At 39.3% G+C, this 26,330-nt stretch overlaps 5 protein-coding genes across 8 annotated transcripts; 2 read left to right on the plus strand and 3 right to left on the minus strand.

The window, feature by feature from the left end:
- Positions 1-244: 244 nt before the first annotated feature.
- On the minus strand, positions 245-4,676 carry LOC107274721. 4 transcript variants are annotated; one of them, XM_015754163.2, is made up of 12 exons: positions 4,507-4,672; positions 4,374-4,408; positions 4,255-4,305; positions 3,925-4,157; positions 3,500-3,813; positions 3,082-3,433; positions 2,470-2,859; positions 2,138-2,391; positions 1,992-2,083; positions 1,305-1,901; positions 1,065-1,150; positions 246-1,000 (listed from the first exon to the last, which is right to left on the minus strand). In XM_015754163.2, the coding sequence occupies exons 3-12, from the start codon at positions 4,301-4,303 to the stop codon at positions 452-454; spliced, it is 2,916 nt and encodes a 971-aa protein (XP_015609649.1). In that variant the 5' UTR covers positions 4,304-4,305; positions 4,374-4,408; positions 4,507-4,672; the 3' UTR covers positions 246-451. The 4 variants fall into 4 exon arrangements, with proteins under 4 accessions (XP_015609659.1, XP_015609649.1, XP_015609640.1 ...); XM_015754154.2 differs by having other exon boundaries at positions 4,255-4,408; XM_015754173.2 differs by having other exon boundaries at positions 245-1,000; positions 2,138-2,362; positions 2,465-2,859; positions 4,255-4,676.
- A 319-nt stretch (positions 4,677-4,995) lies between these two features.
- Positions 4,996-15,582, minus strand: LOC107264973. Its single transcript, XM_015733836.2, has 9 exons — positions 15,372-15,582; positions 12,500-12,635; positions 9,873-10,303; positions 9,250-9,796; positions 8,907-9,150; positions 8,558-8,826; positions 6,703-8,475; positions 6,155-6,612; positions 4,996-6,058 (listed from the first exon to the last, which is right to left on the minus strand). Exons 2-9 carry the CDS (start codon positions 12,597-12,599, stop codon positions 5,888-5,890), a joined length of 3,993 nt encoding a protein of 1,330 aa, XP_015589322.1. The 5' UTR covers positions 12,600-12,635; positions 15,372-15,582; the 3' UTR covers positions 4,996-5,887.
- A 2,700-nt stretch (positions 15,583-18,282) lies between these two features.
- On the plus strand, positions 18,283-19,621 carry LOC107264159 (protein SEC13 homolog). The gene is made up of 3 exons (XM_015732108.2): positions 18,283-18,666; positions 18,733-19,120; positions 19,198-19,621. The coding sequence occupies exons 1-3, from the start codon at positions 18,425-18,427 to the stop codon at positions 19,504-19,506; spliced, it is 939 nt and encodes a 312-aa protein (XP_015587594.1). The 5' UTR covers positions 18,283-18,424; the 3' UTR covers positions 19,507-19,621.
- A 73-nt stretch (positions 19,622-19,694) lies between these two features.
- On the minus strand, positions 19,695-24,958 carry LOC107264146 (helicase SKI2W). The gene is made up of 11 exons (XM_015732082.2): positions 24,792-24,958; positions 24,107-24,416; positions 23,367-24,021; positions 23,071-23,302; positions 22,748-23,001; positions 22,514-22,679; positions 22,162-22,440; positions 21,169-22,085; positions 20,720-21,081; positions 20,360-20,547; positions 19,695-20,300 (listed from the first exon to the last, which is right to left on the minus strand). Exons 1-11 carry the CDS (start codon positions 24,822-24,824, stop codon positions 19,971-19,973), a joined length of 3,726 nt encoding a protein of 1,241 aa, XP_015587568.1. The 5' UTR covers positions 24,825-24,958; the 3' UTR covers positions 19,695-19,970.
- Positions 24,959-25,037: 79 nt separating this feature from the next.
- On the plus strand, positions 25,038-26,308 carry LOC107264172 (39S ribosomal protein L40, mitochondrial). The gene is made up of 5 exons (XM_015732155.2): positions 25,038-25,197; positions 25,440-25,526; positions 25,611-25,781; positions 25,855-26,053; positions 26,108-26,308. The coding sequence occupies exons 1-5, from the start codon at positions 25,163-25,165 to the stop codon at positions 26,228-26,230; spliced, it is 615 nt and encodes a 204-aa protein (XP_015587641.1). The 5' UTR covers positions 25,038-25,162; the 3' UTR covers positions 26,231-26,308.
- Positions 26,309-26,330: the final 22 nt, after the last annotated feature.

Here is a 26,330-nt window from a genome sequence, read left to right on the forward strand (position 1 = left end):
AGCTTAATACAAAACTATTATCAAAGAGCTGAACTGATGTAAGACAGGGAGAAAGATAAAAGAAATAACCTGAAGATACATAATACTATATATTTCTTGGTGCAGTTAATGTATGCTACCTTACAATTAGTCCAAAAGTTTCTGCACTGTATTTTCTGTATGATATACAACGGCTAACTGTATTGTACAGATATATATAAATATATGTATATATATCTATATATTTGGATTATGTACAGTTGCGTATGTGTACTGGCTATACATATTACATGTGTTGATATATTATATTTTTTCACTATATATTTTATTATTGTTGATAGTTCACATATATGTGAGCAGCTCTTGCATATGAAGCCTGAAGATAACCTTGAAAATAATGCATACGTCTATCGGTTAAGATCTTTTTGTCTATTTGTGAATAAAAATCCCTGATATCGTAATATTGTCACTTTTATTCTCTTTTTTCTCTATGTTCTGTATCTTCGTCTTCTATTTCATCTTCGTGCGACGACGAGTCCGACTTTAAGGTTGAGTTTGTATATCTTTTCATATACAAATTTTTAGCTGATGTTGACGCCCACAGAACGTCCGAACTGGTGGAGTAACGTCGTACGTTTCCTGGGACATCATCTTCATTAGATTTTTGTGTTTCCGAAGTTTCGAGAGCGAGCGCGGAGTCCTTTTTTGTTTGTGATAATTTTTTTTGGTCAGAGACACCTGGCTTGGTGTCGGATTCTTTGTTTTGTTCGGGCAGATTTATGAATTTTGGATATTCTGTCCAATCACTGTCGGAATGGCGGTCTCTCAAGTTTTTAGAATTTTTAGACAAAACCTGGGCAGCAGTTTGTAACTTTAGAGGATCTTTGAGGCTCGACTTTTTTGGAAGCTTTGCTGGTGATATTGTTACATCAGAGTCTGGATTTTCGATAATTGGGGTCATGGTGATTGGCTTTGTTCTTTTCCATGGATTTTTTATTTTTTTAAAGCAATTGCTGCAATCCTATAGTTTAAATCAATTGGAGTGTTGAGGTTTTAAGGTTATTTTATTTTATTTGAAAATCTACCTCGCTACTACTTGGACTTTCTTCTTTCATGTTGCGTGTTAATGCTTCTATACTACTTGTGGATTCTTGGACAAGAAATTTATTACCTAAGTACATTTAATAAAGGGGAATAAGAATTTTTCATTTATCGATTTACTTCTTGGAGGAGGACAGTATAGTTAGGAAAAAAAAACATTGTCCAAATCTAGTCTGATAATTTTATTTCAGAGACAGTTTTATTAATTATACGAATTTATGTACCTTTAAGATGATCTTCAGTGAGATTGTTAGACGCAGATACTTTATTTGAATCACTTATTATACTGTCTGAGTCCCTCTCTTTTTCAAGTAAATTCGTTTCCGATAGATTTGAGTCATTCTCAAAATTTTCATCAATATAATTGTCTACTTCTGTGTCATTCACTTCAATTTGTTCTGGCACAATCTCGTGATTCGACAAAGTTTCTGTGTGATCATTTGCTGCCGAGTCCTCCCGAATGGATTCTATTGTGTCTGTTTTCCAGCTTATTAGATTTTCACTGATGTCCCCTAATATTTCTACATTGTCTTCAATCAATTCATTCTGATCTACGTTCTGTGTTGCAGATTCCGATTTATCTTGATCAGTCAATTGAACTGATTCCTTTACTTCTGATGTGGTTTTCACAATATTCATTGTATCATCTTGCGACATTGTAGATTTTGGAAATTTCAAATTTTCCTCTGATTTCACATTATCAATTTCAATTGGTTTAGTAACTTTAAACTTTTCCGAAATCGTCGTCGTTCCTGTATTCTTATTCAGATTGATATCATTGGTTGATAACAAGGCATTTGCAGACGGATAAATAATATTATCTACAAAATAATGGATACCTCACACAATAATTTATTATTAACAAATGTTAATATCGATTAGAATTTAAAAAAAAGCGAATCATTACCTACCTGGACGTGTCGAATCTCCAGTGTCGGTGGATTCAACAGATGCTCGAAAATTTTGAACCTGACGATGCTTTTGGCAAGATTGTATAAGTGATCTAAAATGACATAGGAATGAAGTAAAAATCATAAATGAATAAATATATCAATACCTGTCATTACAGAGACAACGATGATTTTTCTTAAGCATTAAGCCATTTTTAAAATCCGATTGTGTTTCAGTTTGTACCATCTCATTTTTCTTATCAATCAAATTCGTAGTAGAACTCTTAACCTCTAATGAGATGCGTCCATTTCGTGACTTCTCAGAGCTTCGATAACTATTCGGAACATCCTGAACTATGGAAACTTCTTTTTCCTCTGTTTTAGACTGTTTCCTAGAATGTGACTCAGCTTGTACTTGTGCCTAACGAATAAACAGGTTTTTTAAAACTTTGTCGATGCTTTTCAAATATATTTATTTCTCAACTCTCTATTACCTTACCGTGTCGATAAGCGACGTATCTCTGCTCAAGTATTGAAGTTTCTTGCAAATATTCTGAGCCTGCTTAGGAGTCAAGTTCATCTCCATTAGGATGAGGAGAACGTCGCGTTCAGTAACCAGCAAGTCAGGATTAGGGTCTACGAGGACGACGTTTTTAATGCTGCCAGAAATACCATTAGAATGTCTTCTCTGATACTCGTCAAGCTTCTGATAGCTTTCCAATTTCGAGAGGATTTTATTTTCATCCAGAACCTTTGGCGGTGTCGGTGGTTTCACCACAATAAATTCATCATTTCCGTGATCGTCATCCTCATTATCGTCGTTGTCATCATCATCGTCCAGCACATTCAGAGATACTTTCAAGCGACGAATTTCTTGTAGCATCCTAGCCTAAAGTAAGAATAACGCATGTATGCTGTTAATAGTAAATAAAACACGTATAGACTCTACTATAGGTTTGTTCCAACATTTACTGACAGTAACTGCAAAACTCTAGTTACATCTCTCTCAGACACGTATAGATCATTAAAGACTCAGAGCTGGCTTGTATATACTGACAGTATATACTAGACATAAATTTGGGAACATACTCTATGTAAAAAAGAATTTAACCTTGTTCAATAGTCCTGTATTTTTTCTCAAATGTTTCCTGAACACTTTTCGCAATTCGTTATCAGTGTACAATGCATTTTGCATTATATCTTTGGTAATATCATAAGCGAATTGCGTGTACTTAGCATCCTCCTCGCAATTGCTTGCCATTTTTTTTATCTGCACAGACACACCATATTCGTCCTGACGTCTGGAATCAGTTTTACCTTTTCTTTTATTAATGCTTTCAAAATCCGAGTGATTGTTTTCCTCTCCTCGCGGAGTTCCGCTGCAGGACACATTTGGCGAAGATTCAAAACTCGATGGATAATTGTAGCAAATATTCTGATTCTCATATCTACATTTTCTCGACCTAAGTAACAAATAAATCATTCACCTTGCAAAGTAATGTGATTTAATAAAGTCGTCAATGATATACCTTGGTGCTTTATTCTGACGCGATTTATTATCAGTCACGGAAATACGCCCAGTGTGCTTTTGTTTTTCCTGAAATAAACTTGACTCCTCAAAACACTTTTTATGCCTCTCGGACGAACAGCTGGATTTACGATTCGGTGAAGGCGAACTCGATTTTTTGCTGCTTGCTCGCGAATTCCATTTTCGAGATTCAATAGGGCAGGTGCTACGTATATGGGAATTTGCGTGAGAGCAACCAGCATGGCAATGATCTTGATAATGACAACGTGCACTGTGATTTTTCCTCAAATCACTGTAACTCATTCTCAGTATATCCTGTTCGTAATAAATTCAAATATATTAATTAAAAAATGAGTCTGTAGGTTATTGATTAATTAATTAATTAATTCAATCAATGATTTTATACTCGATACACATAATACTTACGCATGGATGATGCTTCGTGTCGTAAGCAAGCTTGTCGATTATATCTTGAGAAATATTTTTCTCTAATTCCATCGAACGACAAGACGTTTTGCATTTTTCTCTTTTTTGACGAATATAATCGCGATTCTTCGTATCCACTACGCTCTTGGCTAATAATACTCGACGGAGATGCACATTCATACAATTGTATGCAGATAATTGCTGAAAATAGTTTTGTCCGGTCTGATTGTAGACTGTAAGTGAATGAAAAGAAATGAAATAAATTCAATGGGAAATAAATTTGGGAAATCAAATAAATCCAATTTTCAAATCTAACCGTTACGCACTTACCTGAACTTTTCAAGTTGAGTCTGACGTCTTCGTCATTGCATCTTGTCATTCCTGAAAGGTATCTTATTTTGTAAGATAATTAACCAAAGAAAGTATTTCCCCCTATCATATTAACGTACGTTCGAATAATCAGAATGAATGAAGCGTGATTCGTCTTGAAGGATAACAAAGCAAAAAAATAATCAAATTAATAACTTTTCGACAGTTTCGTATAGGGTAATAATCCTCCAACTAATTTGAGTAACGTTATACTTCGATATATCTCAAACAAGACGTATCCCAACGATTGGAAATTTGGAAATGTCAAATTCTCGAGGTACGGAGATTTCCTTAACGCCTCTTGCGCCGTCGTGGCTTCGCCATTTTCCTTTAGGAACGTAAAAGTTTGTTTGGTATTTCGTTGCCAGGGTAACACGTGGGTACTGATATAAATACATATGGTACCTGGGCTTGGATTCGATTTCATATCTCACTGCCAGACTACCAGCTGCTACGAGTATCGTCATGTCCCTGTTTAGCTACATGCAATTGAGTGAGACACAACTATACCCATAGGAAGTTTTTTGCCCTGGTAGCCAACAGTGAAACTGCCTAAGAGAATATAAATTCCTTTACGTTACCGACTGCTAGGCAAAGAATCTTGAAAGTCAACTAGTGTCGCTCCTATACGAGTTTCAGCTGCTGTTAAAGTTGCGAATGAGGTTACAGGTTATAAGGAGTAAAAAATAAAAACAAATTAGATTCTCTTAACCAATTTATTATTGGAACGATATTAGAGAGTTAGTCGAATAAATAAATTACATTACTAATATCTACGCTTAAAATGTTCTCTCGATATTGAAGTTATCATTAAAAGATGAGAATGAATGACGTTACAAATTTTTCATTCATCCCATTCATTTTTCATTACGAATTTTCCGCCATCTATTTAATCCACAGTCGTTCATGCATCAAAAAAGACACACAGACAACTACGCCGTTTTTTTTCCAAGTTTTTGAACCTTGACTAAATTGTGGGAAAATTAAGAAAGAAAGTAACGCAAGAAAAGGACACGAACTTCGAAGTAAGCACAACGTAAACGTAACTACAGTGCAGTCTAATATTTACAACACTCCACATACTTCAAACAGACCCTCTCTTTTGTTTTACGGCGACAGCAACGTCGATTCTCTCTTTCGGTTAAACTTCGGAGTGAAACTATTCGTAGAAATCCAGGCGTTTCGTAGAACGACGTCCGTTATAACGGAATCTTTATTTTAAAATTCCGTTTGGTTACTCTTTCCAATAAGCTGTGTATGAATGCATCAAGCCGTGAACGTGTCCCATTTACAAAGTGCGAATTGAAAAAGTATTTAAAGGAAAGAATAAAATATTCTCTGATATTGTCTTCTACAGAAACGCAAGGATTTCAGGCGATGCTTTCGCCGTATACTGGATATAATAAAATTATAATAAATATATCGATTCCCTATGGTATCACAATCTGTGCGAGAATAAAGAAGAGGATGATCGATGCTCTCATTATATACTAATTGCTATGATGATCGCATCTTCTGAGATGAGTGTGAAAGGTTTTTTTTTTGTGATTTGCCGTGTATACGAGATGAATTTACGAGAATTTTTTTTTTAAATCTAGGCTTCCACTGCAGTCTCGGATATCATGACTTTCTCCTGCATCTGCGCCTCGGCCTCTTTTTCCTTCTCGCCCTTCTCCAGGCCTGAGATCACGTAAACCGGCTGTTCACTGTATGCGAGGAAATGCTGGTCCACTGGTAACGTTTTAGTCGGATCTTTCATTTTCATCTGGAATATACGAATTGTAAAAAATTGTTAAAGAATTTTAGGAACTACTGATTAGATCGATCATTAATATTTTAATAAGAAAAATAAGAAGTTTACCTTTTTTCGATAAATCATTAATAGGATCAAAAGACTGCTAATGACAAAGGCACTGGCTGCAGCAAGGACTAGTGTAGCTGTTTGATAAAGAGGCGTTTCCAATTGCGTGAGAATTTCTCGTTGTTCCAGGGCGACTATTCGACTTTGAATCCCGCCGGAAGTGGCTTTATGCGTGAAACGCGATGACGTAGCATCCGCAATGGAACCCAATAGTGATAACTTTTGGAGTCTTATCAGCTCCTCCAGGTGGAAAGCCACGTCTACCTTGTTTGGTCCAATCACCTCGAAATCAAGTGTCGCAGAATCCTGATCTATCTCTACGATTATCTTATCCTTGATCCTTGCTCCAAAATCTTCTAGTAAATTATTAGCTTCGTTTGCGAAACGGTTAACATCGCTGTGCAGGAAGCGACCTGGGAAACGTAGAGTCACTTCTACGGCCTCTACAGGGGTTGGCACTGGAAGTAAATATGAGAAATTAATTATTGAAAACTGCACGACCAATTTGGGTTCTTTGGTTTCTCATAGACTTCCTCCAGGATACTCACGACATATTTGGGATCCTTGTAAAAATGGTTCTGATCCAGTCAATTGATTTCCAGCTTCGTCAACGCACCAGCAAGTCTCACCAACGCATTGAGTAGGTTCGAACCTTCCTTGCCTGTCGCAAATAGCGGGCACGTGACCTTTATCTTTCATAGCTTGACACCTGGTGCCCAGGACTCTCCTGACTTCCCTTCCTTCTGACCCAGTACTCAAAAAAGCGGTCTCCATGTAAGCCTTGATCTCTGGATCAATATCCATCGGACCTCTTCCTCTTCTAGATTGTCTGAAGTTGCACTTTGGCTCTGGTCCCCTGGTCAAGGAACCCTTGACAGGTTCACCACGTCTGTCGACGCACCAGCAGACGCCAACATGTTCCAAACACTGAACAGGTTCCCAGCCACCAGTGTCAGGATTGCACCTCGGTAGGAAGGTAGGTTGCTTCAGCCTCTGGGACGTCTTCAAGTTCTTCTCACGGAGTCTCTCGCACTGGGATAAAACTGGGCAAATGGTGTCGCAGACCAGACGACTCGAGAAATCATTGTGGCCAACGGTGCATTCTGTCTTCCGACGACACTCGTTACGCTCTGGATCAAAGTACCAGCTATCAGTCCCATTGACGTTCTGTCCAGGTGCACAGGCTGCCTTCTGGGGTGATTCAAAACAGACGTCTCTGGGTTTTGGACAGCAGACGGCATACTCGTCCAAGGGCGACAGTTCGCATTTATGTGTCGACGGACAGTGAGATCCGTGGGGACCGCATGTCACGGCTGTTCCATCCTGGGCGAGAAGCGGTGCCCCATTCGGACAAGGATTGTCTTTCTTAGGAAGACAGACCGGAACAGGGGGACAGGGTGGGTCACTGCAGGCAACTTCAACCATTCGACAGGCTTCGTTCTCACCACGACAGGTCACGCTTTTGCAAGGATCTCGACAGGAACATGTTGGACAGCCTGTTTCCGGATCCAGTTCCAAACCTTCAGGACAATTGAGGGCGCAGTCTATTTCGGGACAATGAAGAGGAGTGCTGCACTTGGGTACGATTCCTTCGATGACTCTGGTCCCAGCTGATTCGCGACCTTGGTCGTCCACGCACCAGCACATCCCAGCATGGCACTGTACTGGTTCGAAGGCACCATTGGCGTCGCACCTGGGAATGTACAGTCTTCTGGCTGGTTCGCCAGACTCTCTAGCTGCATGCTCAGCAAGGGCCCTGGCATGCTGGCAGGCTGTGGCTACTACTGGTGCTACACACTGCGTTCCGCATCCGGTGGAGCAGCACTTGTCACGTCCTGCACATTCCTGATCACTGCTGCACTTCAGTTCGCAACTCGATGAACTGGGTACCAGATAAGGACATTGACCTAGTTTAGCTGTCAGGCATGCTGGTACTGGTGGACAGTATTGACCTGGACCACAGTTCACGTCCACCATACTACAGGCTTCGTGAACTCCACAGGTGACTTCCTTGCAAGGGTCTCGGCAGCGGCATTCCTCACATCCTGAAGGATCCAGTTCGAACCCGTAAGGGCAGTTCAGCTCGCATTTTTTATCTTTACACAAAATCAAAAGTTCCTTGATCTCTTTGCAATCAGGCCACTTCGTTAGGTTACTCTTGAGGGGGACGCCATATTTATTCACACAGGTGCACGTGCTTCCGTGACATTGCAGAGGTTTGTACGATCCATCTGGTTCGCAAATAGGTGCTGGAATAGCTAGTGCCATTCCTTCTCTCGTTCCTTCCATTCTGTCGTTAAAGTCTCGAAGATATTCGCACACTGATCACAAAAATGATATCCAATTCACAAAATGTCCTTTATAATACGTAGCAACATTTATCTTTACTGATTGTTGACTTACTAGTAGGTGGCTTCATGGGATAATCCGTCGCCGCGCAGCATACGGACTGTCCAGCATCCGGCACTGTGGTACACTTGTAACCCTGAGGGCAGGTTCTGTTGCCAGAGCAGGTGACAGCGTTGCCCTCTTCGTCGCTCAATGGTGCACCGGTGACACAGGGACTCTTGTAGGTCTTCTTTGGCTTGCACTCTGGTTTACTTGGACACAGGAAATCTGGACAGCCATCCTCGCGACGGAGGACGCATTCTTCTCCTACCGGACATGGGTACCTGAGGTTTACGAAATTACTTAGTTAAAATTCATGGGTTCCCACGGATATGAGGAGGGAAAAATATTATATATTTTTTACCCTTCGCAAGGGTTGTCGCATTCACACGTAGGACAACCTGAAGAGTCGGTTTTGAATCCATATTGGCAGACCTGAGCGCATTGCTGCGGAGAACAAGAAGATGGCAGTGATCTGGCCTTCGCTATCGGATTGCACTGAACATTTTCGGATGGCCCCATGGACCCGTCGATTTTCCTTCCATCAGTATCAACGCACCAGCAAACCAAACCATTTCGGGAGCATTGTCTAGGTTCGTATCCACCACCTAGAACAATCGTTGTACAAAATATTATTTCTATCCTATGTCATCCTCTGCGTAGGTTTCGTTCAATATGGTATTGCTTCTTCCTCAATATGGTATTACCTTCTTCGCACTGTGGAATGTACCCGCGACCCTGGCGTTCGGAAATACTCAATAATTCAGCGAGCATTCTATTTTGATGACAGGCGCTGAGACCAGTCGGAACTGTGCAGAATCCACCGCCGCACCTTTCGCTGGCGCAGCACTTCTGCGGAGCCGGACATTCCAGGTCGTGTTGGCACGCAGAGCCACAGAGCGGAGGTTCATCGACTGGACAGCTTCCAGGTCGTTTTAGGTTGATGCTGGATGGACAGCAGACCCCGTATTCCTGACCAGGTTCCACTAGACACCTGTACAAGGGTGGGCAGTTTGGCTTCCCAGGTGAATTACCGCAGAGGAAGGGTCGTGGCGAGTCAGTGATCTGCAGAGGTTCCCCAGCTGGACATATCGTAGCAAGAGACTTGGCTTTTCGGCAACTTGGAATAGGAGGACAAGGGGGCCGCGAACAGGACACGTCAATCAGTTCACAGGATTGACTCATTCCTGGACAAGTTATACCCCTGCAAGGATCCCTGCATTCGCACCTGGGACAGCCAGAGTCAGGATCGATCTACAAAATAGACACTTCAGTATCATCCATCCATATAAAGCTACCGGATGATCCAGTACTCCAAACAATGCAGTACCTCAAATCCAAGAGGGCACAGCATGCGGCAGCTATGAGCTGGACATGGTCTAGGATTATCGCAGTCAACAAAATCCCTACCAGCTGCCCTGGTACCAGGAAGTTCATCCCCATACTCGTCAACGCACCAGCAGGACTTCTCCGTAGCGTCACATTGAATCTTCTCAAACTCCCCAGTCTCATTGTTACACCTGGGTACCAACTGAGCCGGAGAATTCGGTCCAAGTGCACGAGAGCGTCTAGTAGCTGCCAGAGCCAATTGTTGACAGCCTGTCAATTCGGCTGTGACGCATCTGAGACCACAGGCGGTACTGCAGCACCGCTCGTTTGGTGTTTGACACTCAAAATCATTGGTGCAGTCTGGTGCCCTGGCCGGGCAGACGTTTTGCTCCTGGAATGCTGGACATTTTCCGGCAAGCTTCAGGGATAGATCTGGAAAAGTAAAATCGAAGACTCGAATGATTCGTCAACCTCATCCGATCCGCCTGAGTAACATTGGGAGCTTAGGAGGACGTGACATCGGGTACCTAGGCAGTGTAGGCACGAGGAAACAAAAATAGCCAGAGTCCAGATAACGGTTCCTTGCATCCCACTGCCACACTTACTACACTTACCCAGGTACTCGAGCACGTCCGACTCGGAGGTTCGCGTTTATTCGCCGAGTAGGCGATCCTTCCGAAGAAAAAGGTCGAAAGAGGTAGGGACTAGGAAGAGAGATGTCTTAAAATGCGCATTTTCTCAGGTAGGTAACCGTAGTCACGCAATTACTGTGCCACCTTATGAATCCGCGTTACTTGACTCGTCGTCGATTAGTTTGACCCGATTAGCAATCAACGTAGGTGTAACAGTCATTTTTATAAACTGCTCATCTTCTACTGAGTTTTTACAAATTCACGGATCCGTTGGTCTCAATGCCAAGAATTGTGGACGAAATGAAAAAATTTTGAGAAAATAAAAAGTTTCCCCAGATATTCTCCGATTTGACAGCCAGGAATCAGGATGGTCTGAACACTCGTGGCTTTCTAGCGAAAGTGCTTCTACGTCGTCGGCCAAGTGTCCCGCATGTCGAGTTACTTTTTCTCTTGATTTAACATTTTAGCATTTCGAGAGTTCATGGCAAATAGACGCAGGCAATTATACAGATAATAATTTATAAATTTCTTATAAAACGTCATGTACCTCATTTCGTAGGTGAATTAACTTTTCATCGGAATGACATGAGAAAACGAAATATTTTTCTTTTACTTAGCACCGCCCTCTTATGTCTTTCCGCGCTCAATAACCGCCAACTCTTTCAAAATGCAGGACGAGTACATTGCGACGGCGAAACTTGGCTTCTTTCTGCGCCAGAGAAATTCCATATCGCTATGACGATGCTGCAATTTTACATTATGATTTCAATGCGTATAATGACGGCCATTCGATGCGCGTCACAATTCTGGGCTGGTCGATCAGATTATAAAATTCTATTCACGGTTTTCATTTTAGGAGTGGTTATGAGTATACATATACATATATATATTCTTTACAAATTATATATGTACATCATATACACATTTATCATTGTATATATATACTATCAATAAGCATGTCGTTATAAGTATGTCGATATGTATTCCAGCCTCGTATTATATACAGGGTGGGGCGTTTGTAGTGAGCAGATCGATTTTTTCGGAAACGAAGCCATATCTGTCTGGAAGTCTGAAAGATTTTTTTTACATGTGGGTTCGTTTCCGAAAGAATCAACCTGATCACTATAAATGCCCAACCCTGTATATATAAACATTTGTATGTCTACAGATATACCAGCAGCACCATTTTGTATACTGGCATAAGTACGTAGACTGTATAGATATAGTATACTGTTATAAGTCGACATCGTTTGCCGAATTCGCGTTTCGGGGACACGAGAGAGTAGACGAGAAGTGCGACGAATTTGCCGCTCGAATGTGCCAGAAAAAAAAAGTAGAGAGAGAAAGAAGGAAGAAAGAAAGAAAGAAAGAGTCAAGGATACCTCCAAGATCGACATAATGGACTCTTATGAGAAGGCAGATGTGTATAGAGTCTCCATTACTTGAAGTGAGAGAAAATCGTTTTGTTACCGATGCCACGTGAGACTCGACTCATATGCAAATATGTAATAGGAACTGTCCTCGATTTCTGATTCGCATCGATATCCTGTTGTAACACATCGCGAATCGATTAACCACGAGGTTCGAGTAATTGATCAAATAATTATATAAATAACCTAATAATTTGTTCTCGATTCTATTTCGCATACCTTTATGGAATTTCAATGCTATATCGCAGACATATACATATAGATATGTAATAGAGATCTGGATCTTTCGCAACAGGGCGAATGAGGACTAATCGTGAGTCTCATTGTTACATAACCTGGAAGCCGTGATAAAAAGATTCTTGGCTAAATTCACGTCACGTGCTCTCGGTACAATTATCAAGGCATATTTCAACACGCATAATTGTCTGGATGGATTTCCTTTTTTTAAACCCCTCATGGATATCCTTGCCATTGTTTGGTAATCCACTGCGGGGACTGACGTAGGTAACGTCAAAGCTTCGTTATTCTTTCGATAGATGTTGCGCATTACCGAGCGCTTGACTTACCAGCTACTGTTGGCCGTATCGAAGATAGTAAAAGACAAGTGGAAGTCACCCACAGAACGGCGTAGGCAAGCCCCCCGTTACAGAAATCACGTCGCATCATCAGCGCATCCAGTGGTTTTGGATAAACTTGTCACACCTGGAACAATGGATGGACTACTTAGAGATACGAAAAAGCATAGTCGGATTCTTGGATACAAAAGGATCGACTAGGTAAAATCGTAATAATTACTATGAAGCTTCTACGAGAATGTAAAAAGAAATGTGTTTTGCAGTACATAAGTTGAAGAGTTAATGGAGAGACAAGAATTTTAAAAGTTCCTTGATCACGGTGCTGGATGCTTCGAGAATCTTTTGGTTTTCTAACCTAAATTTTCAGAGTCATTTAAAAACCACCGTAGAATCTCCTGGATGACTTATTCTTTACACCATACAAAATATTCTAATGCATTATTCTACGTTATTCATGAGACACGAATTCCGTCTGCGTAAATTCTCAAATTCTGTTTTGTCTCTTCTGTATCGACTTGAGGCTCTCATGGTAACTTTTTCCTTGCTGTTTCTCTTTTTGTTACCCTTATACTAGCAGCCGTTGCTGGTACGTATCTATTTAAGCTAAATATCTTCTTACTGTGTTTCAGAAGTAAAAGTTTTTATTTATCGATACGATGAACTCTATCCTGGCAATGTTATCCGAAATTAGATATAATTGGACTGCTGTCCTGCAGAGAGAAAAACTAAAAAAGCATGGCTGCTGAAGGTTTACAAACGTGACTCCAGAATGGATTGTCGAATTGCATTATTCATAGGAAGGGTCCCTAAAGTTTGTCCCCTGGCTGAGTCTTAGGTAATGTAAATCAGAAAGAACGCAGCATGGGGATCATGCTTGATAACTAATTCAGGATCAAAGTCCTACGTTTCTCGGGGTCAACGATCGAGGTTTACTTTTTCTACCATATGAATGGGTCTATATTAAAATTATAGAAACTTCTCTTTTACACTTGAAAGTAAAAATCATCTTTCTCTTTAGAAATTCCTTCTTTGACTTCTTCTCGTCCGAGCTGGTATATACTCATCTTGCCCTAAATGTCAAGAGACACGATCGCCAGTTCAATACTGGGACCGGATGTGGGTCAGTTCGTCACTCGTGTTACCTTCCGGGTCGATGAAGCACTTCCTGGTACCACGAGGTAAGGAACTTTCTATTGTCATATAGACGAAACCGCATCAGACATCCTCGACTGCGTCATCGGCGCGCAACTTTCATAAAACACCATTCAAAAACTGCGAGGGTCGTGCCTATACTTGCTTTTCAAGCAATAGAGAGAAAGAGTCTGCATATGAAACCAGCGTCATCAGACACTTCATTCGTCATTGGATTTACCACAACGAAGTCTTCTATGAAATTCCTATTATACCTTCTACAGCGCGTAGATCCTATTGCGATAAAGTTTCTGTTCCAAATATTGTGAAACCTCAAATCCATCACAGAACCTAATGCGTAGCTGAAAATTGATTCAAATAATATTACGATGCATTCAGCATTTACATTGGCTCCTGTGGTTTTGGATTACTGCATTGTTTCAAATTGAACAGCGTAAACTAGGTAATTCTATCTATTTAACTGTCGATGCTAGTAAGGATGTTGTTAGTAGTTTTCTATGTTCTCATCTTTCCTTCGAAAGGACAGTAATACGCTTAGAATTTGATAAAGTAAAATTCGAAATTCTTTTTTTTTCAATTTAGTAATTAGTTTTTACATTTAATCAATTATACTTCCACAAATTGACTGACATGATTTATGTCACTGTAATCAAGTTCCTGGTTAGTATGATTAGTTTCCCTTTAACTAATCCAAACTTTAAGCTGATCATATTCTTTATGTCCAGAATTCAACATTCACATTATACATATATTTGTGTGAAAATAAGTTCTCACTTGAGAAACTGAAAGATGTTTTTTTATTGTCAAGATAAGTACTCCTAGGCGACATCACACTTGCCGTTATGCCTTGCGGTATATTTTATAAAACTTTAAAGCCACCAAGCTTGGAGTATCGTATTTACGAAAAGACGCCCCTCCAGCCACATACTTTGATGTTACTGATAATATCATTAAAAATGAAAAAGAAAACAGTGAAAGATGTTATAGCATTCTCTATCTTAATAAAACTTGTACAATTACAAAATTGATTGCCACGTATATACAGTTCGTAACATAGATTGGAAGTTCAATGTAATTTCCATTAACCCAGAATAGTGAATTTTTTGCTACCAAATGGTCAATTGACGAATGTATAGGTACTATAGGTGCTAATCGAAGGGGGCCTAGAGTAGGTCAAAGCAGAGTACAGAGTGTGAACATGTATGAATACAGTAGCGCGTTAAGCGTTATAGATAGAATGCGTTGCAGGGAATTGGTGTCAGTAACTACACTAGAACGGCTGTTGTTCCGATCTGGTTAACTGGCTGATATAACATCTCAATTTCCCATAGTGGGATGCTGGTTGCTACCGTTAACGATATTATGCTAGATAACGGTGGCTGGAAACTTGTGCGATTGGAAACGCTCATTGCGATACAGATGCAAACTAGAGTGAATGGTATAGCAGTAAAACTGGAAGAAAAAAAAAATTGGAGCTTTATAACATTATTAGCATTGTTTAAGACTACGTAACAATTGAGAACCAGTGGAAAGATACGAATTTGTGTAATTGGATATTATCAATGACAGTGAAATTTAATATATGAATGGAAGCACGCTCTGATTACTATAAATAAGTGGCTATTAATTTTTGATTAATGGATTATATTAAAATACGTTAAAGGTAACGAGTGGATTAATCAGAAGCAATAAAAATAATGATATGACTTACTTTAAGTTTGGTTATCCAAAAAGAAAAAGTACGCGCGCACACACGACCTACTTTCGTGTCAATCAATGTAAATATTCTCTCGATTGAATGGAATGATTGAATTATTATTTAATTAATAACTCAATGCACTGTCTTGCAGAATCAATCTGACTTTGACCACGCTTGGAAACTCTATGCTTGCTCACTCCGCATCGAATGACGGCTGAGAACTGTCCTGACTGGAAGCATCGGCAGAGCGTGCACGTATGATGACCCCCTTCTATAATACTTGTGGCTTCGTGGATCTACGCCACTCTGTTGACCGGGATGATGATACCGACCACCAGGAAGGGGATGGCTGGCAAATCTCATTCGTATAATAAAGATCATTTCATCGGATGCCATTGATGATTCCTACCTGGAGAAATTAAGATTCGTTATTAGAAAGATAAACAATTCTTCTATGATTTGATAATGAGAAAAATCTATTTACTTTAATAAACTCTTGGTCATTATTCTTTTCGACCAGGTATCTCAAGATTTATCATCACTCCAGACTGGATTTCCACGAAAGCAGGAACTTGGAATTTCCGGTTCCAGTGCTCCTGGCTTTACTGTACTCCCTGCGGAAGAAATCTGAGTCGAAAATAAGTTTAATGCATTCGTATAACCAGTCATAGTGCATTCAGATCGTAGGATCCGTTGACGTGGTCGAGGAACGGGTCTGGCTCGGCATTCCTAGATGCCTCGGGGCGCAAACCGAGAGCCGTCAAGAGGAAAGGCCCAGTGACCGACATTCCCATTCTCATTCTTCCTGATCCTGCCTGCGTTCCGATCGCGCGTTCCGATCTGCTCAAAGAATCATCTATTACGCCACGATAAGATAAATATAAGTTTTTTAAACAAAATGCTCCATTTATGTCTACATGGAAATATTCTTCATCTCCCAAGCTTGCCAGATGATGTAGCAGCTACATATGACCTCGGTATATGAGACACGATCGATAAACAATTTCCCTGATTTGATTAGCTCGGCGAGGGAAACGTTATTACCGTTAATTGCAATTACCAAAGGACTTCGTGTCAGTTGGCAAACATTGATAATTTCACGCTAACATACCCTCCGCCGTCTCTCCAATTACAGTTAACTGAACGATCCTACGACCGGAAGGGACTTCCTAGTTACCAAAAATGCCGGAAGGCACACTTCCCAGACTGCCTATTCAAATATTTACATGGCAGCTGCAAGCCAGATACAAGCTACCTGTAACATTACTGCTCCTCTGATGCGCTTCGATGACTTTTTCAGGAAGCCCAACGAGGTTCCTGATCCGACGCGATCGACTATGCTTTGCAATATCCATAGAGGCGTATAAACCATGTCACTGACGCCTCATGGAAGTCACATGGGTTATCGTTATCGGCTGAGACTTTAATCTTGTCAGGAAGCATTGAGACGTACAGACAAGCAGTAGCTGTACAACGTCAACATTACACTAACCTATAAATCAAATAAGAAACTTACAAAAGACTCTATTGTTAGACTCCAGGGAAACTGAGACAATGAATGATTTTTGGTAAAGATAGTATATTCTACTTTTCTCGGTTGGAGGATTCTACTGTAATACGGATATCGATCAATGACCTGACCGATTGATCGATGGATCGGTCAATGCCTGAGATGTTGTTCTGGTGGATGATGCATGTCGTGTTTTTTTAGGCTGTGTAGGCCGGTAGGACACGCCTGACGTCACTGAGGTGGATGCCCCCGGACACGATATGCGTATAGAAAGTGCGACCGCTCACAAGGAAAGGCTCTCTCGCTCATATAAACGAAGCTACGCATTCACGCGCTTTTTTCACCTATACACTGGTCAGAGTATCCGAGGAGACTCTCAAGACCCACGCCTTATGCTCTTCTTTCATGCTTCGTATACCTTTTTTTCTAGCTGATGAGCAACCCTAGGACTTTTTGCGGGATTTCCTAACTCTTGGTTATACAGCTCTCTATACGGTGCGGTACTCGGTACCGTTTCGCTTCTTAAGAAGGATGCGATTACGCAATCTCTTGGTTTCGTGGGCATGCAACTGTACTTCCTATTTCCGACCTGGATTCCGAAATCTTGTCGATAACGTAAATGGGAATTAATTCGGTAGCTGCTGAATTCTTCCTGGTTTGTATTTGCTTGGTGTTCATTCTGTATATGTATAATTTGCGTGACGTCATAATGTCTATTTGAAATAAGTTGGTATTTTTAATGTTAGAAATGACGTTTTACCTGTCGCGTTTGAGGTTTCAACGAAAGTAGATCATGGCTCTTTGCATATACTCATCCGGAAGGTCTCTTGGTAATCGCATTACAGCATGACTCGTGTTTTTTATTTGTGATGGACAATTAGTCAGGGTCATAGTGGATGGAGGCTGATGTGGGCACCGAAACCTTCATGGATTATGTTAAACGGATTCATGTTTGTTCAAAGTCAACATTAAAAATAATATTTCGGTTTAGGATCATTTAAATACCTTGCATTCGATGGAGTATTATATTGCTCTGAATAATAATTAATGTAGACAATGAATTTCCTTATGAGATTACTTTCCAGCAGTTTCTGGAAATCGCATGAATACAATGAATATGAGAAAGTAAGAATGGTGTTCTTGCTCATTTAAGTTGAAGTCTTCGGGAATCTCAGCGCCCTAGTGAACTGTAGGTCTTACACCGGAAATGAAGAAATTATGGATTTCTGTCAAATGATCTTTATGTGTGCGCATTAAGCATTCGCATTATGGTGGTAAATTATATGTATATTAGGGAGAAAAAGTTTTTTTTCTACTGAATTATTTGGTAAATTTATATAAATTCTGAAATTTTCTAATCATTCAAGTTGAACAAGGATGGTGTTTATGCGCAGTGCGGCCGTTTTTTGAATTACATTGCGCATGTGCTTCCACGTATGTCACAGTGTCGTGCATAACCTCCCGGGCGAAATAAAGACTGGGAGTTTTAGTCTATTTGATTTTTAACGGGTTTTTGCATTAGATAATACGAGTGGTAGCTTAAGAATTTACCAAAATGGTGTCCGTTTTAAATACGGTGGACACTGCTCATGAGGACATGATCCACGATGCAGAAATGGATTACTATGGTTTAAGGTTAGCTACCTGTTCCAGTGACAATTCTGTGAAGATTTTTGACTTGAAGAATGGCACGCAGAGCTTGGTGGCCGATCTTAAGGGTCACATAGGTCCCGTCTGGCAAGTTGCTTGGGCACATCCGAAATTTGGCAACCTCTTGGCTTCCTGCAGTTATGATAGGTATGACTCGGTGTTAATATTTTACGAAATCTTACTTCAGTATTACACCTTACTACTGTCTATCAGGAAGGTCATAATTTGGAAAGAACTTGGAGAATGGACCAAAATCTATGAACATACGAGTCATGATTCTTCCGTTAATTCCATCGCCTGGGCACCCCATGAATTTGGACTTATTCTGGCTTGTGGAAGCTCCGATGGCACTATATCTATTCTCACTAATAACGGCGATACCTGGGAAGTTCAAAAGATTCCTAGTGCTCATACTATTGGTTGTAATGCTGTTAGTTGGTGCCCTGCCATAGAGCCAAATTACGATTCGAATTCACCTAATCAGAGAAGTGGACCAGTGAAGAGGCTAGCAACCGGAGGTTGTGATAATTTAGTTAAGATTTGGAAAGAAGAAGGAGACAGATGGATCGAAGAAAATAAGCTAGAAGCTCACAGTGATTGGGTACTATGCTAATTCCTAATATGATTACTGACAAAAATAATATAATAGTTATATAAACATATTGATCGTTATTCCAGGTGAGAGACGTAGCCTGGGCTCCGGCAGTAGGACCTCCAAAAGCTGCTTTAGCGTCCTGCTCCCAGGACCGACGCGTGGTTGTCTGGACTTCAACTGATTATATCAGTTGGACACCAAATGTCCTGCACGTGTTCGACGACGTCGTCTGGAACGTCAGCTGGTCCCTTACAGGAGGTATTCTGGCAGTTAGTGGAGGAGATAACAAAGTATCTCTGTGGCGTGAAAATTCTGAAAGCCAGTGGGCCTGCATTTCTGAATTGAACAAAGGTCAAGGAAATCTGAATAACGCAGATCAACGAGCTCTATAACCCTCTATCGCTAACGCTGAATTCCACTAATAACAGTGAAATGTATCATAAAGGTTCATAGACGTAAGCAAAATTAAGATAAAATAAAAAATCATAGCTGTTTTATAAAAATTAATAATCGGCCATAATTTTTCACTATCCTCTCGTTACTTAGAGGAATGGGTCTTAAAATTGTAAAAGACATTTTGTAAATTCAATTGTAGAATATTATGTTTCGGTGATGTACTTTCGTGCAATAGCACAGTACGATACATTCCAATCCCGGATGTGTTAATATTATGCAAAACAATGAATGTACAATTACGCAAACCCGACAATACAGGGCGAATTCAATTGAAAATATCTTTACAAAAATGCATAAAGACTACTATCCTCTTAGAAAAAGAATGGGTACCGAAGACAGACGAAAGAGAGAAAAAATGATTGCAAAAGGTTAAAGAAACGATGTACAATCGAATCGTGGCTCATTCTTGAGTATATAAAGAAGCAGCGAAAACAATGTCCCGCTTAATAGCCGTCGAAGCTTCCTCCATTTTTTCTTTAAGGACAGGGTCGCCGATAATTATAGCTGCATTCTTCACGTCGCGCAGAGTCTCGTTTAGCTGCTGAATACACCTAACAATAATTCCTTCCTGTACGTCTGTTAGTTCCATAATTTTTGTAAATGGTTTTTCTCGTGCCCACTCGTAGACGACCTCCACCAAGTTAAAATTTAAAGGTTCGGTCGGGTCTACCCCAAACTCCTTTTCCACTGACACAATAGCGTCGTATACCTCCGTTAAAGCTTCACAACTCTGCAAAACATGGGCTGGTTAATTATAAGCTTTAAATTTTAATTATCCGAAATATATACCTTTTGCAATGAATCCAAATGACTAGGAAGTTTAAGTTGCTCATTACTCCTTTGCTGATAAACAAGCGCTGACAGTAGAGCAGCTATCTCTGCTGGTGGTAAAACTGTCAGGACGTTTCTGAAGACCAATTCCGTGATGAGCAGCTCGTGAGTGCCCATTTCTAACGCAACTCTACCCTTTAGTGCCACTGTGACAAAAAATTATTCAATAATGAAAGTAGTCGCAGTCAATTTTTTGAATTTCTAGATGAACATATTTCAACCTGTATGTCCATCAGCTGCGTAAAGAAATTATGTTTCCAATACGATGGATGATTTTTCAATATACAAAAATAATCATGCATTGCTGAACCTTCTTACCTCTCTCATCCTGATCAATGTATCGAAGATGTCTGAGTACTTCTACTCTGTTCTTATAATCTGGATAAAATGTTAAACTCTCATCACTGAGTGCAAATTGAAGTTTTGCTCTGCGGTCCTCAAGTTCCTTTCGCATGAAAACCAGCTCGAACTGTTCCTCAAAGTTGACAATATCTCCGTACTTGAAATTACTTAATTTTTTTTTCAAATTCTCCAGATACGTCATATTAGTTAAAAGTTCATGATCATTCACACTCATGTTTGTATAAGGTAAAAGGATTTCAGGATTCGCCACAGCGTTTAAAGATATCGTTGTCAGTTCTTGTATGGCTGCTTGACACGTAGGACCAGGTGGAGTGTCTCTTTAAAAGTAAAGATGCAAAAATTAATTATTAAAAAAAATCCTATAACCCTCCCATCGGAAATTAACAAAGTATCCTAAAACATACTTGAATCTTGGTATCTGACGTCTCTCCCAGTCACTAATTATTAAATTACTATCAACCTTCATCGTACAATTGGTAATTTCTAATATATCATCTGGAGGAATCTGTAGAACTTGATGCGAAGCGACTCCCTCAGGAACGAATAATTCCTTTTTCGTTAATGCAATCATCTTATAGAAATTAATAGACTTGAGATTAGATTCAGGTTTCGAATCTGGGGTCTCTAACTGTATATCATCGCTTGAGGGTGTCTCTTCAGAATTGTCCAGCACCAGTACCTTGTACTGTAAATCTACACCCTTTGGTACAATGCGCAACAAAAGAGCTAGCTTATTATAATGATGCATATGAGATATAATCAGGATCCTGCCGACGGTTAAAGCCTTGGAGGGTTTCTTCATGGTGAACATCCGGGGTTTCAGTGGCTTTAACTCCTGAATATATTCCTTTGCGACAGTATAAAATTCAGCAATTTGTTTCTGAAGATCGTTAAATTCTGGCAAATCTGCCAATTGCTTCTCTATCTCGTTAAGGTCTTTCTTAAATTTCTGTTGTTTTGATATCAGTTTCGATTCCTTGAAGGATCTCCTCATCATCCCTTCTACAGTAACTGCTTCACTGATTCTTCGCAAATTTAATATCATCGAATACGTAACCCGAAATTGGGACTCTAGATTTTTTGGTTCACCGCACATCATATTCTTCAATTCCAGTGGGGAAGGAATGCCGCTCTTACACATTATTATTACGGTTCCTGTAGGATCCAAACCTCGACGACCAGCTCGGCCAGCCATCTGAATGTATTCTGCAGGATACAAAGTACGAAATCCAGTTCCGTCGTATTTTCTTACAGAATCAAAGACGACGGTACGTGCTGGCATGTTGACGCCCATAGCGAAGGTTTCGGTAGCGAATAAGAGCTGAAATATCGAGTTTTAATTCATTGGAAATAAAGTTACAAATTGATTAAGTATAATTACAGATTATTTGCAGTACCTTCACCACTCCAGTCTGAAACAATATTTCTACGATTTCCTTGAGTATTGGCAAAATTCCACTATGATGCACTCCGATACCTTTAGAAAGGTACATCTGCATCTTCCTAACTTGTGGCAGCATTGTGTCCGATGGTTTTAAACGTTTTATACACCGTGTGAAGAAAGTATTAATTGATTCCTTCTCATTTTTCGTTGTCAAATCAATAGACTCCAGCGCCTCTGCATTCTTGTCACATCGATTCCTAGATAAAGTAAACGCGACTACCGGCAAATTATTCTAAGGAATAAAATTACTCTTTATTACAATGTTTCAGGGTTACGAAGAACTTGATTGAGACATTGGAGAGTACCTCACTACGAAGATGATCTATAAAAGCAAGCCATGTTGTTTTTTCTTTATTCTGAGGATTTCTGTCCTTCTTATCCATAATTGGCTTTGTGCTTCTACGAGTATCTGGGCCGTAAGGACCTTTTTTCTCTTCGGCAGCATCTTTTGCAGCTTTGGCTGCATTGTATCTACACAGAATAATATTTTGTTCTTGTCGTAACAGTATATAAAGATTATATAAGAAACAGCAACCTACCCATCCATTAAAAAATCTCCTTTGCTGTCAAGAATCAGGAATCTTTCATTTTTGGTCTTTTTATTCGTACCGGTGTAAAGGAAGTGTTGCAGTGGTACAGGTCGTTTCAAAGTACTTATCACGTACATCTTTCGTTTTTTTATTTGACCTACCCAATTGGCAAATACCAAAGGATTCGGTACGGTTGCTGATAGCATAACGATGTTGACCGTAGGTGGTAATAGAATCACCACTTCCTCCCAAACGTGACCACGCTACAACAATCCAAGTCAGTCAATCAGGCTAACTAAATCAGAACGGCTCAATGCAGACTGTATACTCACGTCTTCATTATTGATATAGTGCACTTCGTCGAATATTACGTATTCCAAATCTCTAAGAACCTCGGAAGCACAATAGAGCATTGACTGAAGAATTTCAGTAGTCATAATGAGACAAGAAGCCGTTTGATTGATTTGAAAGTCGCCGGTTATTAAACCAACGCTGTCAAATTTATTCTTAAAATCGCGATACTTTTGATTTGAAAGAGCTTTTATGGGTGACGTATAAATAGTTCTAGATGGGACGTTACATAAAGTAATTAGAATCATGCGTTTGGTTCAGTTCTATATAGATTTACCTTGTCATATGCCTTTGACTCAAAGCTATAGCATATTCTGCTACCGTAGTTTTCCCAGCAGATGTGTGTGCTGCTACAAAGACATTGCAACCCTCCTCAAGTTTGATAACAGCCTGTTTTTGAAACGTGTCCAATTCGTAATCATACTTGAATGCTAGATCTGGGACCTTTTCTTCAAAATTGGCAACCGGAATGGAAACATCAAGCATTTCCGCCCATTCCATTTCTGTTTTGAGTGAGGTACCTGTCGATGTTATTTTCAAAACAGAAACGTCGGGTTTTGTCTGCACATCCGTAACATCGTCCAGCTTTGTTAAGTCAATTTCCATGTCGTTTTTGATTGTTTCCTCTTTCTTCGTTTCCGAAGGTGTCGACCAGAGTCCAATTAAATTCTTCTGCTCGTGAACCATTGCCAATAAGTTCACTTCCTCAGATTCTACTTCAGATTCCTTGGAGTCCAGTGTTGGAGAAGCTGCCTTTTCAATTTCTTTATCCTTTGGAGTACAGTTATCACTCTTGAATTCAATGCCTGCACTGAAGCCTTTTGCTAAGGTTCTAAGATTATTTTCAAAATCTATATCTGAAGTCATGTTGTTCTTTGTTGGTTCTAATTCTTCGAAACCACCAGGCCAGAAAATACAATTGCTCGCACTACCTGGCTCACATTTTAATAATAAATTAAATTATATCATGAAACAATGCAAGGTAAAATAGTTGTTAAAAAATATAATACTACACACCTCTGACTCCTTCTTTCGGTGGTCCTGGTGCTCTACTCATCGACATAGAGTTCCTTGCAGTTTCTCCTGCTCCTTGTAATGGGACTTCCTTCATATCTTTTATACTGCCTGTTATAGGATCTCTGTCAAATCTTAAAGTCATGCCTACAGGTGCTAAGTCGGAGTGTAATAATTGAAGAATGTCAGGTTCTCTTGGCCAGTAACACTGTACATTATCAATCTGGTGAATGGGTAGCCGTTCAGGACATGTAATGTACGCACGTATTTCGGATTTTATGTCGCTCAGTATAGGCGGTGGACCAAACGGCATCTAAAATAATAAAGTTGTACATTAATCAATTATATATTCTAACGTCTATGTCTATTTACTGTAGCAATTAAACAATTTTTAATTTGAACTTTTAAATCGAAGCGCAGTTAGTGGCTTTACTATAAAAAAAATGATAAAAAAATATGCACTTGCATGCTCCATAGAGTCGTATGCTTCGTAATTTTAAGATTAATTTATTCATATCTTGTATAATGCTGATTATAAAAGATCCTGTATATTTTGGAAACCGAAAATGCTGGCATCAATTGAAATATAAATATAGGAGGTTGTGGTTCATAAAATCTGTCTTGTTGTTCCAATAAGATTAACTGGCTGTAATAAAGATTCTTTTGAATTTTTAATCTCGAAAATTACCTCGATGTTATATTTGCCTTTTGAGACGCTCATCTTTAAACAAATATATGTTGAGCGAGGTTTATTAATGTTTACAGCAGTTTGGAGTGTTCTGATTGACGTTCAGAATGACAGAAATTTATTTGATGCACTACCGCCATCTATATTTTTTGAGAAAATTTATTACTATTAAGAAATGATTAAACGTTGATACGAAAGGACACTATTTTACTAAATGATAATAAAGAGGATTATGGTCTCACACGGCTCCTTCTGAGCGTAATATTGAGAACCATTACTCACATAGAAATCAATGGAAGATTGTGTGGTTCATAGAATGTTTTGATGAATTATTTTACATTTCATAAAAGAATCGATATAGTTTTACAATTATGAGTTGTTCCGGTATCTTAACTGCATTTTCCAGGTAGAGTTTCATGTTTTCCGCATGTGTCATTCTTATTTTTATATAGAATTCATTTAGATCATATTATAACCTCTTACTGTAGAAAATAATTTTATAATAATTTCTTTCAGAAAATAATTATTTTCCTTTTAAAAACTACCCTGTCTACATAATTTATTTGCTTGTCACAGAGAATTCAAATAGCAATGAAATTTATGTAAAGCACTTCAGGCAAATTGAAATTTATGATTACTATTTTTCAGGCTAACAATATACAACCGATCCAACCCAATAAGAAATATTTCTACCAATACAATACCCGTGTTCTTCAGAATCACCGATTCTCTCCTGTAACTATAATACTTTATCTTGAGCTTGTTTGTCTAGATAGTAATAATTTCATTGATCGTGTATTTTTACTTGCTCAATTACAGAGCAGAACCTTTGAAGAAGAAAAAGAAACTTGACCCGGCAATTGTTAAACAAAGAGAAGAGAGGAAAAAAAGGAAATTAGAGAAATTAATTAAAAGACTAGAAAAGCATGCGAAACAGTTAAAACCAGTAGATGAGATGGAAATTCCTTTAAAATTAATCGATGAAAGAAAGTAAGTATCTGTCACATTATCAAATCATATTTCATGTATTAATATGGTTGCTGCTAATCTATTTTTATTTAAGGATACGTCTCAGACAGATCTCACCACTATCCCCCGAAGTAATAGATGAGAGAGTATTACTGCAAAAAGAATGGGCCAAGTATAAGCTGAACCAGAATTTAGCTAACATACAAAAGTTAGATTACATAATGTATTCTCAACAAAGAGCTCTGGATGAACTCAAGGCAGTATCCGAAGACCTATATAACGAAGCAATACAGGTAAACAAGGTGAAGCAATAATTAGAAGTAATTTACAAATATATGTTTTTACAGCTTGATATTCGCATGCTACCACATACAACGACTGGTCCTGTGAGAACTCCACCGATAGAAAACTACGACAGTCCGGATGGAGACTATACAGACATAACTCGTAAATTTGAAGGAGAGACGTGAGAATAGTAATAGACTTATATCTAGTATCTATAAAAAATTAGATCATTGAATAAAATATTTGTCACCGTACAAGATCAATCCCTTGTCTTTCCACTTCTTA

Source organism: Cephus cinctus, unplaced genomic scaffold (assembly GCF_000341935.2).
Source record: "Cephus cinctus unplaced genomic scaffold, Ccin1 Ccin1_scaffold0013, whole genome shotgun sequence".
Taxonomy (NCBI): Eukaryota; Metazoa; Arthropoda; class Insecta; order Hymenoptera; family Cephidae; genus Cephus; species Cephus cinctus.

Coding starts and splice junctions, on each gene's coding strand:
- LOC107274721 (XM_015754146.2), bottom strand. CDS start 4,303: ATGACAAGATGCAATGACGAAGACGTCAGACTCAACTTGAAAAGTTCA. Junction 2,860..3,081: donor ATACAGGACTATTGAACAAG/GTTAAATTCTTT, acceptor TTCTTACTTTAG/GCTAGGATGCTACAAGAAAT. Junction 1,902..1,991: donor TGGAGATTCGACACGTCCAG/GTAGGTAATGAT, acceptor ATTATTTTGTAG/ATAATATTATTTATCCGTCT.
- LOC107264973 (XM_015733836.2), bottom strand. CDS start 12,599: ATGATGCGACGTGATTTCTGTAACGGGGGGCTTGCCTACGCCGTTCTG. Junction 10,304..12,499: donor GATACGGCCAACAGTAGCTG/GTAAGTCAAGCG, acceptor TTACTTTTCCAG/ATCTATCCCTGAAGCTTGCC. Junction 8,476..8,557: donor TCCCATGAAGCCACCTACTA/GTAAGTCAACAA, acceptor TTTTGTGATCAG/TGTGCGAATATCTTCGAGAC.
- LOC107264159 (XM_015732108.2), top strand. CDS start 18,425: ATGGTGTCCGTTTTAAATACGGTGGACACTGCTCATGAGGACATGATC. Junction 18,667..18,732: donor GCTTCCTGCAGTTATGATAG/GTATGACTCGGT, acceptor ACTGTCTATCAG/GAAGGTCATAATTTGGAAAG. Junction 19,121..19,197: donor TAGAAGCTCACAGTGATTGG/GTACTATGCTAA, acceptor TCGTTATTCCAG/GTGAGAGACGTAGCCTGGGC.
- LOC107264146 (XM_015732082.2), bottom strand. CDS start 24,824: ATGAGCGTCTCAAAAGGCAAATATAACATCGAG. Junction 24,417..24,791: donor AAGGCAAATATAACATCGAG/GTAATTTTCGAG, acceptor TTATTATTTTAG/ATGCCGTTTGGTCCACCGCC. Junction 22,086..22,161: donor TTCAGACTGGAGTGGTGAAG/GTACTGCAAATA, acceptor TCGATATTTCAG/CTCTTATTCGCTACCGAAAC.
- LOC107264172 (XM_015732155.2), top strand. CDS start 25,163: ATGAGTTGTTCCGGTATCTTAACTGCATTTTCCAG. Junction 25,198..25,439: donor ATCTTAACTGCATTTTCCAG/GTAGAGTTTCAT, acceptor ACTATTTTTCAG/GCTAACAATATACAACCGAT. Junction 25,782..25,854: donor AAATTAATCGATGAAAGAAA/GTAAGTATCTGT, acceptor TTTTTATTTAAG/GATACGTCTCAGACAGATCT.